General features: G+C 42.9%; 1 protein-coding gene and 1 long non-coding RNA gene across 2 annotated transcripts; one reads left to right on the top strand and one right to left on the bottom strand.

The window, feature by feature from the left end:
* Positions 1–1,025: 1,025 nt before the first annotated feature.
* Positions 1,026–2,398, bottom strand: LOC137222660 (uncharacterized). Its single transcript, XR_010942533.1, has 2 exons — positions 2,014–2,398; positions 1,026–1,132 (listed from the first exon to the last, which is right to left on the bottom strand). It is a non-coding gene; the product is annotated as an uncharacterized lncRNA (long non-coding RNA).
* Positions 2,399–2,570: 172 nt separating this feature from the next.
* On the top strand, positions 2,571–12,987 carry LOC137222665 (zinc finger protein 709-like). The gene is made up of 4 exons (XM_067734246.1): positions 2,571–2,712; positions 8,045–8,171; positions 9,025–9,085; positions 9,476–12,987. Exons 1-4 carry the CDS (start codon positions 2,710–2,712, stop codon positions 10,515–10,517), a joined length of 1,233 nt encoding a protein of 410 aa, XP_067590347.1. The 5' UTR covers positions 2,571–2,709; the 3' UTR covers positions 10,518–12,987.
* The last annotated feature ends 1,542 nt before the right edge of the window (positions 12,988–14,529 follow it).

Here is a 14,529-nt window from a genome sequence, read left to right as displayed (position 1 = left end):
GGCTCCAGAGCATGCAAGCTCAGTACTTGTGGCACACAAGCTCTCTAGTTGCAGCGCACGGGCTTTAGAGCACAAAGGCTTAGATGTCCTGCAGCATGTGGGATCTTAGTTCCCCAACCAGGGATAGAACCCGTGCCCCTGCAGAGGAAGCGTGGAGTCTTAACCACTGGACTGCCAGAGAAGTCCCTCTTTTTTTAAGTTTAAATCTTTATCTCATCTGGAATTTATGTGGATGTAAGTAGAAAGAGGGCTGAGATTGAATCATCTCTTGCCATAAATCATCATATACAGTATTTTATTATATCCTTGTGTCTGTTTATAGACTCTCAAGGGTGCATATGTTCATTCCAAGATTTCTCAACAATGGCACTACTGTTATTTTGAGTCAGATAATTCCTTGTTTCTGAGGGCCATTTCAATTATTTGTACTCATTTGTTATTTTAACTGGTGATCTGATCAGAAGTTCTTCCTCATTCTTCATTTACATTTGACTACCTACTCCTTGCACTATTTTCAGAAATTCTTTTATAATTATCTTATTATGAGGCATAAAGTACTTCTTGATGCAAATTTGGTTGGAAATTTCTCTAAATTTTATGGCTAGGTTTAGAGAGACCTGCATCTTTGAACTGAGGAGTCTTCAATCCAACAATGTTATTTATATATCCATGAAGGTGACACCTTTGTCACTTCATCAGGAAACATTTTAAATGTTCTTATATGGATCCAGCACATGGCATTAAGCCTATCCTGCAATATCTAATATATAGTTTCCCAGAAAATGCAATTTTAGTCCAATAATGTATTTTATTATGTAAATCATATATATTTAATCAGTAACTAGTAAACTGCCAATAGTTCTAACAGTTTTATAGTTGTTTCATCTTTAGTTTCTCAAGAAAGCAATGTTATCACCTCCAATCACAATATTTATTCCTATCCTTTATACAGCTCATTGTCTATTCTGACATGATCTTATTACAGATTAAAGCAATGATAAATAATTGAGGTGAAAATAGACATATTGTTTGATTGTTCCTTTCAGTCGGAAGTCCTACTGATATCAGTTCCTCTTTACTTCCGGCTCTCAAACACCTTCAGTGAGTCGCAGCCTGGCCCGGCAGTCATTGCCTAAAATCGATCAGAGAAAATTTAGTAATAATAATAATAATAATAATGGCAGTGTCTCTAGCAGCTAAGATTGTGAAATAAGGCCACAGACTTCTTTCCAATAGTGCTGAAATTACGTCGGGGAGACAGGCAATAAGCACCAAATAAGCTCACAGAAAATGGGGAGTATAAATGCAAGAGAGACTCCTATTACAGCAATTAACAAAAGGAGAGATAATGCTTCCGGGGGGACTCCTCAAAAGTCACGTGAGAGAGAGACCTTTACACTGAGACCAAGGAGTAGAACACGAGGTGTCCGACTGTGGGGAGAGAGAGGAGGGGATGTTTTCTTACAGGGAAAATGTCACTGATTTTTTAATTGATGGATTAGATCTGCAGAATGGAGAGAGGGTGGTGTTGGACCCCTGCAGACCTATGGCAACAGAAGCTGGAGGAGTAGGGGTGCCTCCGCACAGATTTTAAACAAAATAACGGAGGGAAGGGAATTCCCTGTCAGTCCAGTGGTTAGGACAGGGCGCTTCCACTGCAGGGGGCATGGGTTCCATCCCTGGTCCGGGAACTAATATCCTTCAAGCCGCGCGGCGAAACAAAGGAAAAATAATAGAGAAAATAACGGAGGGAAGGACAAAGAATATAAATGGGAACACTGACAAGAAAAATCCTGATCATACGCTAAAATGATAGAAATGAAATCTTATAGAAGCAAACCAGAATCAGATCTAAGTGCATTAAAAAAAAAATCAGATTTCGAGACCAAAGTGGAAAAAATACGGTTTCCCAGAAAACTCAGACACAATGATATCAATTTTCAGTATAGGTGCTGATATACTAGAGGTCGTGGTCCCTAAAGCCCCAAGTCCACCCCTGACCCTGGAAGTCACCAGTCTCCCGCGTCCTGTCCAGTCCCGCCTCCAGACACGGGGTGCTCCGCGTGGAAACTGGATCAGGACATCCAAGACCAGAAAGGAGGACGAAGAGGGGCCGTTGAGCTGCGGGCTGACGCCAAGTCCGACCTGCCCGGAGCGAGTTCTGCTCGGAGGCCACATCCCGGGAAGGCAGTTCCGCGTCCAGGGTAGAAGACCGGACAAAAACAGGGCAGAAGCTGAGAATCCAAGTTTCCGCCCGGCTTTTCCACGTGATCCCTGCCCCCGTCCATCTCCCAGGCAGGGTCGGTGCAGACACTCAGATTGCCCAATCAGGAGCACCGGGGCCTGTAGCACTATCCTCAGAGGCTCCAAAAGTGGTGCCCGAAGCGCTGTGCAATCAGGCTGCGTGCCTCGGGAAACTACCCAATCAGAGTCCCCACGGGGAGGGATTACCTGGAGAACCGTCCAATCAGAGTGCGGGGAATCCCAATTCTATCCAATCAGGGCGCGGGGCCCGGAACACTGTCCAATCAGGGCCGGGGGGCGGGCACGCTCCCAGCCCATGTAGGGGGTCGTTCTCGGCAGGCAGTGGTGCTGGTGCGCTACTCCGCGCAGCCCGAGGTTAATCTTCCCCATCGCTCTCACCTGCCCAGGTCGCGGGGCCGCGAGACCGCGGGAAGGACTTCCGGCAGAGTCCGGAGCGGGGCGGAGATGGTGAGTGCGCTGACCGGGTCGGAGACTGCGAGGGGCTGGTTCGAACCGGCAGGAACCAGCTGGAAGCTGACGCGGGCCGGGGTCTCCACGCCCCTCCCCCAGGGTCCCGGCCAGAGTCCCCGCCCTTGGTCGCGGGGTGGAGGGGTCCCCCTGTATCCCCTGCTTTTTCTTTAGTGACTCACCAAGCTTCCTAAACTATGAGGCTTTAAATGAGGGGATCTTTTAATTTCTCATTCGTTTATCGCAACCACAGGGGGGAGGGTATATAGCACTTATTAGACATTCAAGGTATTTTTCATTAAATGGATGGATTCTGGTGCCCATGGGATTGAGTTTCTCGCATGTAAAAACCTAGGATTAGTCAGCATTTCAAGTACAAAGAATGAGTTGCAATTACATTGAACCTGTAGATGAATTCGAGGGTGGATCTACACCTTTTACGGTATTGAACTTTGCGATCCACGGTCTTGGTATGTCTCTCCATTAATTTCCTTTAATAATGTTTTACTGTTTTCGTCATGTTTTACAAAACCTTTGTTAGACTTGTTCTGCATGTAATGTCGATGCTGATTTAAATGGTATCTTAAAAAAAATACTGTTCCTGGTACATAGAAGTAAACTCATTTTTGAGCATTTTTCTTAGTGTCTTTGTTAGGTGCAAGCATAGATTTTAATTATTGATCTGTAAAATCTTTGAATCTTTACTTACAAAATCTTACCTGCAAATAATTATACTTCAGCTTTTTTCTTGTCCTGTCATTTTACCTTTTTCTTTTCTTTTTAAATGATTCCCAGGACCTCCTGTCCAGTGTAGAATAAGGTACTCTGTGTGTCTTGTCTTCTTGACAAGAGAGCTGTTTTACTATTTCAGATTTTTCATTTAACATTGCAGTGTTTTTATGCACCATCTTCCCCAGGTAGCCATGTTCCTTCTAGTTCTGATGTATTAAATTTTTATGTCCATTAATGATAGTCATTGTTTTGGATTTGAGGACAACGAATTATGATTTTTCTGCATTTCTATTATATAGTAAAATGGATTAACTTTTGTATACTGAAAACTACAAAAAAATCTATTTAATTTTTATTGTAGTATTGTTGCTTTACAATGTTGTGTTAGTTCCTGCTGTCCAGCAAAATGAATCAGTTATACGTGTACATATATCCCCTCTTCTTTAGATTTCCTTCCCATTAACGTCACCACAGAGCACTGAGTAGAGTTCCTGGTTTTATAAAACGGATTAATTTTTAAACATTATTGCATTCCTAGAGTAAAATGTGCTTGGTTGTGGGACTTCCCTGGCGGTCCAGTGGTTAGGACTCCATGCTTCCACTGCAGGGGGCACGGGTTCGATCCCTGGTCTGGGAACTAGGATCCTACATGCCCCATGGCTCGGCAAAAAAAAAAAAAAAAAAGCTTGGTTGTGCTTGATTATGCACATTACTCATTATTTAGGGAACTAATTTTTAATAGAACTTTGCACCTGTGTTTGTTAATGATAGTTTATTTTTTTCGTTTGTACTATTCTGTTCTTGGCATGTCTCTGAAAAAGGAATTGTTTTCTGCACACAAAATTATTGATCTCGTTAATATTTAATAAAACTAGCCTGTAAAACAATTTGGGATTTTTGTTTCCTTTTTGTGAATGTTTGAAAATACCCTTTTATTATCTTTAAATTACTTTCGACTACTGAGTAGTATGGAAGTACTCATATTTTAAAATTTTATTTTAGACCATTCCCTTCCTCTCGTGTTTAATCCCTAGAACATCCCTAATTATGCCTGCTTTTTCATTTGTAACTTTATTTGCCCATGCTTTGTTTTTCTTGAAAAAAACTGTCAGAGGTTGCAATCTGATCAGTTCTAAGAGATGTGGTTTGTACGGTTTTTTGTTTTGGACTCACCGCACAGCTTGTGGGATCCTGGTTCCCCAACCAGGAGTTGAACCCAGGCTCTTGGCAGTGAAACCACAGAGTCCTAACCACTGGACCACCAGGGAATTCCCAAGAGATGTGTTTTTAGCCTCCCTTTTATATAGTTCATTTTGCCCTTCACATTTCATTCTGTGCTTTCTTCTTTTATTCTGCTTCTCTTTTTCCAGATTCTTGAGTTCATTTTTAGCCCATTGGTACTGTTAGTTCTTTCTTTCTTTTTCTGGGAGTAGATGGTGCTTCTGCTCTTGGCTGGGGACACTTTGATTCTAGTCTCTCTCCAGTGGGACATGGTGAAGTTAACAAGCACTTGAAACCTTTCCAGAGATTTTGTGAAATCACAACATTCTGTTTCTAATCCCTATAGTTTAAAAACGCAGTGGCATTAAAAACAAACAAAAAACCAAGCCATGGTATCCATTTCCAATGTTACCCAGATGGTTATGTCACTGTTATGATTTCATTCTGCCCCAGTCCCTTTGCTCATGTTCCTAGTTCCAAATGCCTTCATTGTCCTGTATTTTACCTACAGCACTTACCCCTTCATCTAGATAATATTCAATTTACTTATTGTCTTCCACTGTGAGATTTTAAGATCCATGTGGTTCAGAATTTTTCTCAAGTGCTGTATCTCTATAACTGCATGTAGTAGGAATTATCACCTAAATAGATTTTCAGCAAATGAATGAGTCAGAGCTACAGCTGTATAGAGAAGCAACTCGCCTGAGACAGAGGGCTTTGCCAGTAGAAAGAGCCCAAGGATGTCTGATGTGAAGAGAATGTTCCAGTTTTCTAGTCTCCACTGTCCTCTCCAGGAGACAGGCAGAGTCTAGATCTGCACTGTCCACTAGAGCACCCCTGGCCACACATGGCTGTTGAGCTCTTGTACAGCTATCAAAATTGAGTTGGGTGCATGTGTGAGATCCATACCAGATTTCTAGCATTAAGTATGACAAAAATAACATAGGCTATCTCAGTAATTATGTTGGTTATGTACTGAAACGATCTGTATACTTGTATTTAGTGGGCAAAATGAAAATTATTAAAATTTCAATACAGGGACTTCTCTGGTGGTCCAGTGGTTAAGACTCCATGCTCCCAATGCAGGGGGCCCAGGTTCGATCCCTAGTTGGGGAACTAGATCCCACATGTCACAAGTGAAGATCCCGCATGCTGCAATGAAATCCCACGTACCACAACTAAGACCTAGCATAGCCAAATAAATAAATAGGTAAATAAATATTAAAAATTTCAATACGACATTTTTATAAGGTAGCAACAAGAAAATTCAAATTTGGATATGTTGTCTGTATTGTCTTCCTATTTAATGGCACTGCTGTAGATCAGGGGTTGGCAAACTACAGCCCACAGGCCAAACCCAGCCTGCCACCTACTTGCAATAAATAAAGTTTTATTGGCACACCACCACATCCATTCTTTGACGTGTTGTCTCTGGCTACTTCTGTGTGACAAAGGCATACCTGAGCAGTTGTAACAGAGACCACGTGGCTAGAAAAGCCTAACAATGTACTCTCTGACATTTGCAGACAAAGTCTGCTGATCTCTGCTCTAGGTCATTGTACACATTTTGAGGAATAATGGGCATAATCATCCTGTAACATGTATGTACAGAAATGCAGCTGCTAGACATTTAGGCTTTTAAAGCAGTCAGACCTACATACAAGGTTCTAATTGGGTAACATTGAGCATATTATTAATTGATTCTGTCCTTTGGAGTTTCCTCTGCTACATACTGATTGTAATGATATCTACTGTGAGATTTATTATGAGACATAAATGAACTCAGGTGTGCAAAATATTTCACACATCATGGTTGCTCAAATAGCACATTTTCTTATTAATGCTGTTGTGAGACTGTTACAGGTTTTGATGGCTTTTAAATGTCACCTGATACACAGTGGTGGAAGAGTTAGTTGAATTTTATCTGTGGATAAAAGTTTGTCTTGAGACAGTGCTACATACCAGAGTACCTTGGTAATTAGTAATTAGGGATGCCCAAAGCAGCTGACTTTACTTACCAGCCTCATGAGAGAGTGTTCCCATTCTGAAGCATTCTCATTCTGCTGCTGTTTATTGAACAGGTAAATTGTATCCCCTGCACTGGAGTGTGGCAGCCTATGTTCACACCTCTGTGTGTGGAAGCTGATGGAGTGATGCACTTCCTCAAAAGCCAGGCTATTGGGGGACCCTGCAAGCCATCAGATTCCATGCTCAGGGGTTGGGCAGTTATGCCTGTCTGCATCCACGGGGTGCAGAAATGACTGCTGTTTGTAGTGCCCCTAGGAGGCTGGTGTATAAGTCAGTGCCTCTGGCTTTTCAGTGGGAGCAGATGTCCTTCGGGAGGAAGATGCCACCTGATCCCTTTATACCTTTTATGATCTGGGCAGATTCACAGCCAAACCCTTCTGGACTTCAATTAATTCATTTCCACAGTGGGCTCAGAACTGCCTCTTCACAGGCAGGAAGGACCAGGGCACTCTTTTCTGGGGAAGGCAAGGCTGTTCTGGTGTCTTGTGACATCAGTGACATCAGTTGAGGAAGAGCCACCACCCATAATTTTGACATCACTCATAATTATCAGCACTCAGGCCCCTGAATGCAGGCACTGTCGTGAGGTCTGAAGTCTTAGGCTTCCCTTCTCTTGGCTGGGCTCCAACTTGTCAATACACTGACTGCCTCCTGGAGAGCATGGAGAGAAAGGAAAAGGTGCTGTTTTATAAAAGAACAGGAGACAGATAAGTAAATATTAATGCTTCGCATAAAGGTGGACCTGCCAGTTTATGATGGATTGGAATTTTCCAAGGAACTATATCCATCTCAGGGCCTGGGTTGAAGGTTGGGCATAATCAGGCCTCTTGAGAATCAAATTGTTGGTGAGGGGGCAAGCAAGAAATGCCCCTGGACCCTCACTGTGTTTTAATTCATTAAAACCTCATCCAGGCCTGACTTGGTTTCATATCACACTTTGGCCTGTATTGGACCATGAAGAAGGAGATGAAATCATTTTCATTACAAGGAACTGATGTTTTTAAAGATAAAATAATTGTTTTATTTGTACAGTATTTCTTCCATATCTCCAATGTATTGTGGACTGTTCTGGATCCTTCAGATGGAGGGGAAGAGTGGAAGGAGCCAGAGTCAAACTAGAGAGATGGGTGTTAAATCTATGAGGCAGGCTGGCATCTCAGAGGAAGTCAGCGCTGAAGAGAGGGGAAGAGATGATGACAGAACCCTAGAGTTGATGGGAGACCACAGAACCATGGATGAACTTGCTGTGAATTGAGTCCTGGTTCCCCAATGCTGTCAGCCTCCCCCTTCCTTCTGCACACACAGGTGGAGAGTGGTACCTCGTTAAACCAGAATTTGTTGGATGTTTTAGGAGTCAGTGGTCTTTGAGGATGTAGCTGTGGACTTCACCCCAGAGGAGTGGGCTTTGTTGGATCCGGCTCAGAGGAACCTCTACAGAGATGTGACGCTGGAGACCTTCAGGAACCTGGCCTCAGTGGGTAAGGATGACATCATTCCTTTACTGACTCTGTAGAGGACAGGTATCCCCAAGCTATTGAGCTTGCTCTAGAACTTGGGCTGAACAGTGGGAATTTATTGCTAAGTAAGACAGACATGGTCACATTACTATGGAGCATATAGTCTAACAGCTTTCTCATGTATGTATGAAACCTACTACTTTCTCATTAAATGTTTTTAGCCTCTGTAAGGGTTATAACTGTTCCTTAAGAGGAGCAGCCCTTGTTGGGGAACATTACATTTGGAAATATTAATTAGAAAAAGAAATTACTTCTTTCTGTGGAAGTTGAATTTTGCAGATACGTTAGCTTCCCTTTTTTTGACTTTTCATCCATCCTCATGAATAGCCTTGCCCACATTGAAAGACCTTCCATATTTCCTCTTTGAAAGTTTATATTTGGGCATATGCATTTTGTCCAATTCCGTCCTATGTTGCTTCCTGACAATAGGGCATTTATGTCACCAGAAGTCTCAGTCTTCATGGAAGTATTTCCAGTAAATTGCCCACCATTTTGTCTTCTTGTCCTTATTATTGTCGAAGTCCTCAAGTAGCCAGAACTCCTCCAATTCTTTTTTTACTCAAAAGTGCATTTTTCCTTATAAAATTTCTCTTGGGTTGCTCTTGGAAAGAAATGTACATGTTTCCTACTTATTTTCTTGCCTTAATCCCATGAGTTCATTCCAAAGAAAGTAAACTTGTTACTATTTTTCATATTATGGCACTCAAATTAAAATCAATGGGTTAAGTCCTCTACAGTGAATGTTTGGGGAAGTATGAAATGAACAGAATATAGTTAAGTTTCAGAAGAAATGATTCCTGGTTCTCCATTTTAGGAGAAAACTGGAAATGCCATAGCATTGAAGATCAGCACAAGAACCAGGGAACACATTTGAGGTGAGTGACACATACATTAGAGAAAGTAGGTCTCAGGAGAGAGTGCCATGATATTAATAAGTGTGTAGATATATGTCAGATCTTAAGTGTTCACAGAGAATTTTCACAAGACAGTTTTATAAACATGATACAGACGTTGGCTGATTGAGACGTAGTTCAGTTGTAAACAATTGTCAGGAAACAAAATCCCATATATAAAGAACAGTGAAAATGGTACCTCAGGTTGAGCCCCCTGTCAGAGCACTCAGCTTATATCACTTTGAAACAATTCTAACAGGGCAAGAAACATACACATTCACAGAAAATGGTAAAAGTGTAATCATATTAATCATTAAAAACCATAATGAATTGTTAACAAATCATTAGTAATATGATTCCTATTTTTAACAGATGGCGTGTGGTGGAGATACCCTCAGAAAATAATGAAAGTAATCAATGTGGAGAAACCAACCAGATTTCCAATCTTATTGTACATAAGAGACTTTCTACTGGAGTAAAATCCTATGAATACAATAAGTTTGAAAAACCCATCATGGATTCTTCAACCCTCAAGAGTCCCATAGCATCATCTCAACATGGACAAAAACCCTATCAGTGTAAGGAATGTGGGAGAACTTTTATTTCTTACTCATCCTTTGGGGCACACATAAGAGCTCACACTGAAGAGAAACCCTACGCATGTAAAGAATGTGGAAAAGCCTTTATATATTTCTCCAAACTTAGAGTCCATATAAGAACTCACACTGGAGAGAAGCCTTATGAATGTGAAAAATGTGGGAAAACCTTCAGATCTCCCTCAAACCTTTGGACACATAGAGAAACTCATACTGTTGAGAAACCCTATGCTTGTAAAGAATGTGAGAAATCTTTCTCTTCTCCCTCTTCTCTTAGAAAACATGTGAAGGTTCACAGTGCAGAAAAAGCCTATGAATGTAAGGAATGTGGAAAAGCCTTCCTTCATTCTTTTTACCTGATCATACATGCAAGGATGCACACTGGAGAGAAAGCCTATAGATGTGTGGAATGTGGGAAAGCCTACAGCTGGCCCTCAGACCTTAGGATTCACATGAGGACACACTCTGGAGAAAAGCCTTATGAATGTAAACAGTGTGGAAAATCTTTCAGTTCTCCTTCATCCTTTAAGGGACATTTGCGAACTCACACTGGAGAGAAACCTTACGCATGTAACAAATGTGGAAAAGCCTTCAGTAGTCCTTCATACTTTAGAACACATGTGCGAATTCACACTGGAGTAAAACCCTATGTGTGTAAGCAATGTGGGAAAGCTTTCAGTTGGTCATCATCTTTTCGAGGACATTTGAGAACTCACAGTAGAGAGAAACCGTATGAATGTAAGGAATGTGGTAAAGCCTTCAGTAGGCTTTCATCCTTACAAAGACATGTGAGAATTCACACTGGGGAGAAACTCTGAATGTCAGCAGTGTGGGAAAGCCTTCTATACTCCCCTATCCTTAAAGAAAACACATGGAAACTCAGGAAGGAAGGAAACTCCATGCCAGTTCCAATGATGGAAGGCCTGCATGCAGTTTACATGTATTGTGCACCACAAACTGCATAGCATTGGAAAATATTTACAAAGGTCTTGGATATACTGTGGGCTTTATTAGTGCCTTATTCTTAAAGTAGATCCCTATCACATTATTTCCAGTTCTTTATGAGGATAACAGCTAGGAGATAATAATTCTTTAAGTATTACTTTGCCAGGGCTGCCCTAACAGATTGCCACAAAGTTGGTGGCTTAAAGAAACAAATGTATCCTCTTTCAGTTCTGGGTACTAGAAATTGGAAATCAGGCGTTATTAGGGTTGGTTCCTCATGAGGGTTCTGAAGAAGAATCAGATCCACGTGCTCTACAAACTTCCAGTGGCTACAGCAATCCCTGGTGTTCTTGGCTTGTGGACGCCATCATTTATTTATTTATTTATTTTTTGGGCCACACTGTGAGACATGCAGGATCTTAGTTCCCTGACCAGGCATTGAAACTGCGCCCCCTGCAGTGGAAGCACAGAGTCCCAACCACTGGACTGCCAGGAAGTCCCAGTAGGCACAAGCATGCATCATTCCAATTTCTGTCTTAATTTTTTTTAATTAATTTAATTTTGGCTGCATTGGGTCTTCATTGCTGCGCACAGGCCTTCCCTAGTTGTGGCGAGCAGGGGCCACTCCTCGTTGAGGCGCACAGGCTTCTCACTGTGGTGGCCTCTCTTGTTGTGGAGCACGGGCTCTAAGTGCGCGGGCTTCAGTAGTTGTAGCGCACGGGCTTAGCTGCTCTGCGGCATGTGGGATCTTCCCAGACCAGGGCTCGAACCCATGTCCCCTGCATTGGCAGGCGGATTCTTAACCACTGTGCCACCAGGGAAGTCCCTGACTGGGAATTTTAATATTTCTTGTTTAGAAGGCAAAAAAGAGGGCTTCCCTGGTGGCGTAGGGAAGAGAGGCCACAACAAGAGAGGCCGCGATAGTGAGAGGCCTGCGAACCGCGATGAAGAGTGGGCCCCGCTCGCCGCAACTAGAGAAAGCCTGCACGCAGCAACGAAGACCCAACACAGCCAATAAATTAATAAATTAATTTAAAATAAAAGAAAGCAAAACGAAGGGACTGGGGCTAAAATTAACTTGTAAGGAAACAAGTCAGTTTTGTTAGCTAGACTAGGAGAAAATTTCATCATTTTTGTGATTTGCATAATTCTTTTGATCCTGTGTGACGACATGATCACGGAGTGCTCTTGCTTGTGCCTTACTCTATAACATAACACCCAGTGGCCTTGTCTGATGACAGTGTTGTTTAAAATGGTTTCTGTTTAAGGGACCTGCCTGGTGGTCCAGTGGTTAAGATTCTGCACTTCCACTGCAGGAGGCGCAGTTTCGATCCCTGGTCAGGGAACTAGGATCCTGTTTGCCACCACGTGGCATGGCCAAGAAATTAAAAAAAAAAAAAAAAGGTTTCTGTTCAGCAGAACACCACAGCCTAGGATTGAAGACCAGGCCAGGTAGATCCCCGTCTCAAGGGCTGATTCTTTTTTCTCACTATGTGAACATTTTAGTATGTTTACTATATATCTGCCACTGTTTTGTTTCCCATAAATTAGTTCAGTTAATGTAAGTTGAGGTAATCCTCCAAAACTATAATGTAGATACTCTAATCTCCTTTTGTGAGTTAACTGGGGCCTACAGATTACAAAGCTAGCAAGTGGTAAAGACAGGATCAGGATTCAAAACAAAACCTTCTAGCCCTGAGACCATGCTCTTCACTGCATGTTAGTCTTTGAACCTCCTTAATACACCAGCCATTCTAAGCTCAAAACAAAATTAGGCCCAATCGTGGCACACATGGTAGACTCTCAATGCAGAAGCAGGAAACAAGTGCTTGCAGTTCTGATTTGGCATCAAAGATGGAAATATGTGTCTTGGAGGAAAATAATCCATGATAAGAGAGATAATAGGGAAAGCAGGAGGGTGTAGTCTGTATTTTTTTTTCCTCTGAAAGGCAGGGGGGCATCAGTGAGTGCGGATGTGTTCACTAACTTATAATTTCATCATCTAGTGTCTTAAGTAAATACTACTAAAGGAAATGCTCAAGGGAAGTAGAATAATGAGTCTCCATAAAAATAAAATCCTTGTGGTTGCCAAGGGGGAGGGGGTGGGGAAGGGAAGGATGGGGAGTTTGGGATTAGCAGGTGCAAACTATTATATATAGGATGGATAAACAAGGTCCTACTGTATAGCACAGAGAACTATATTCAATATCCTGTGATAAACCACAATAGAAAATAATATGAAAAAGAATATATATATATATGACTGAATCACTTTGCTGTACAGCAGTAATACAATATTGTAAATCAAGTATACTTCAATAAAATTTGAAAAATAAAATTCTACTCATGGTTCAATTTGCAGTAATTAAAAGCTCTAGCTCATGTGACATGTACTTAGGAATTGGAAAGGGTTTCTGTCATCAGTGTCCCATCATTTATTTGGGCCACATAGTGTGGCTGTTTATAATCCTTTTGAAAGAACTGTAAATTGGATTATATATTTGGCATTATCATTTTGCTATTATAGTATAGTCCAATGAGTTTTGTATCCTGGAAATCAGAGTTGCCCCCTCGTTTGCAAAAGGAATATGGTCATTTGCACAGCTATACCCTAGCATGTGCCTTTTCCTATGAGCAGAATGATACCTATACAAGCTCTCGGAAATGCCCCGGTAGATGCAAGGAAAAGTGCGGTCAGTGACAGGATTTTTCCACATCATAAATCCATTTCAGCTCTCAAATTCCTTTCCCAAGCCCATTTCTATGTCTTTGCTGAGAGATCTCATTAAGGGATCCACACCTGTCTCCATTTGGGGAATATTTCCCCTAAGCAATGCCATGTGGCAGTGAGTGGGAACAGAAAACAAGGGCAACCAGGGCCCAGGACAGTTACTAACAAACTTTGGGCCAAGGGCAGAGGAACCAGCTCTTGATCATCTTCAGCTCTGCAGCAAGTACCAGGGTCACCACGCCTACCTCAGTCTCACCACCACCTCGACGCTGGACCCACAGATGCCGCATGCGCAATCACAGCCCCTGTGTCGCAGTCGACCACCATGCGTCAGGAGCAATCGGGGCTGGGGCTCAGGGCTGCACATGCGCAGTCCACACCTAGAGCCACCTAGACTCTGGCTCCCTAGTCATTCGCAGGCTCCAGACTGGCTTTAAAGAGCCCTCCCCTTTGTCCTCCAAGTTCACTCACTTCCTGGGACCCCAGGGAACCTGAGCCCCTTGAAAAATGCAGCTGGAAGAAAGACAGCCCACAGAGACTAGATTCCAGGCCCTCATTGCTTCCAGCACACAACGCGGCCTCCATGCCCCACCAGCTGCCCCCAGAGGCTGCTGGCCGTTCTGACCTTTGTCGACTGCCCAGGTTCAAGTGGATTATCCTTCCCGTGTTGGTAGCTGTGGCCTCTGGTTTTCCGGAAAAGCCCGAAAGGATGCCAGGCAGGGCCGAAGGTAGCAGAAATCTCTGCCTTCTACTCCGGCCTCACTGGACCTCACTTCCGCCTCCAGCCAATAACCAGGTACTGAGGCCAGGCGAGGGGTTGGGAGGTTTCCTGAGGCTTCAACCTCCCTTCCTTCCCCGACCATGGCTGCCACTGGGAAGGCAACTAGGTGCTAAGGAAACCACAGCAGATGCTGAGAGACTTAGTAGAGGATACGACAGCTAAAGAGGGATTGCACACCTTGGCAGCCCCAATGCAGTTCCTCCCTGAAATCAAAGGGACAACCAAAACCCTCTGTATTGTCAGGTAGTGAGGGGCCTGTTCTTGGAAGAGACCTAAAGCAGAGTGGCTGGCTGGAGCATCCTTGACAAGGGATGTTGGCCATTGACTCTCAGGGCCTCAGGCTCTTATCATGTGGTGGTGCTGTCCCCTTGGC

Source organism: Pseudorca crassidens, chromosome 3 (assembly GCF_039906515.1).
Source record: "Pseudorca crassidens isolate mPseCra1 chromosome 3, mPseCra1.hap1, whole genome shotgun sequence".
NCBI lineage: Eukaryota > Metazoa > Chordata > Mammalia > Artiodactyla > Delphinidae > Pseudorca > Pseudorca crassidens.
This window is presented reverse-complemented; position numbering and strand designations above follow the sequence as displayed.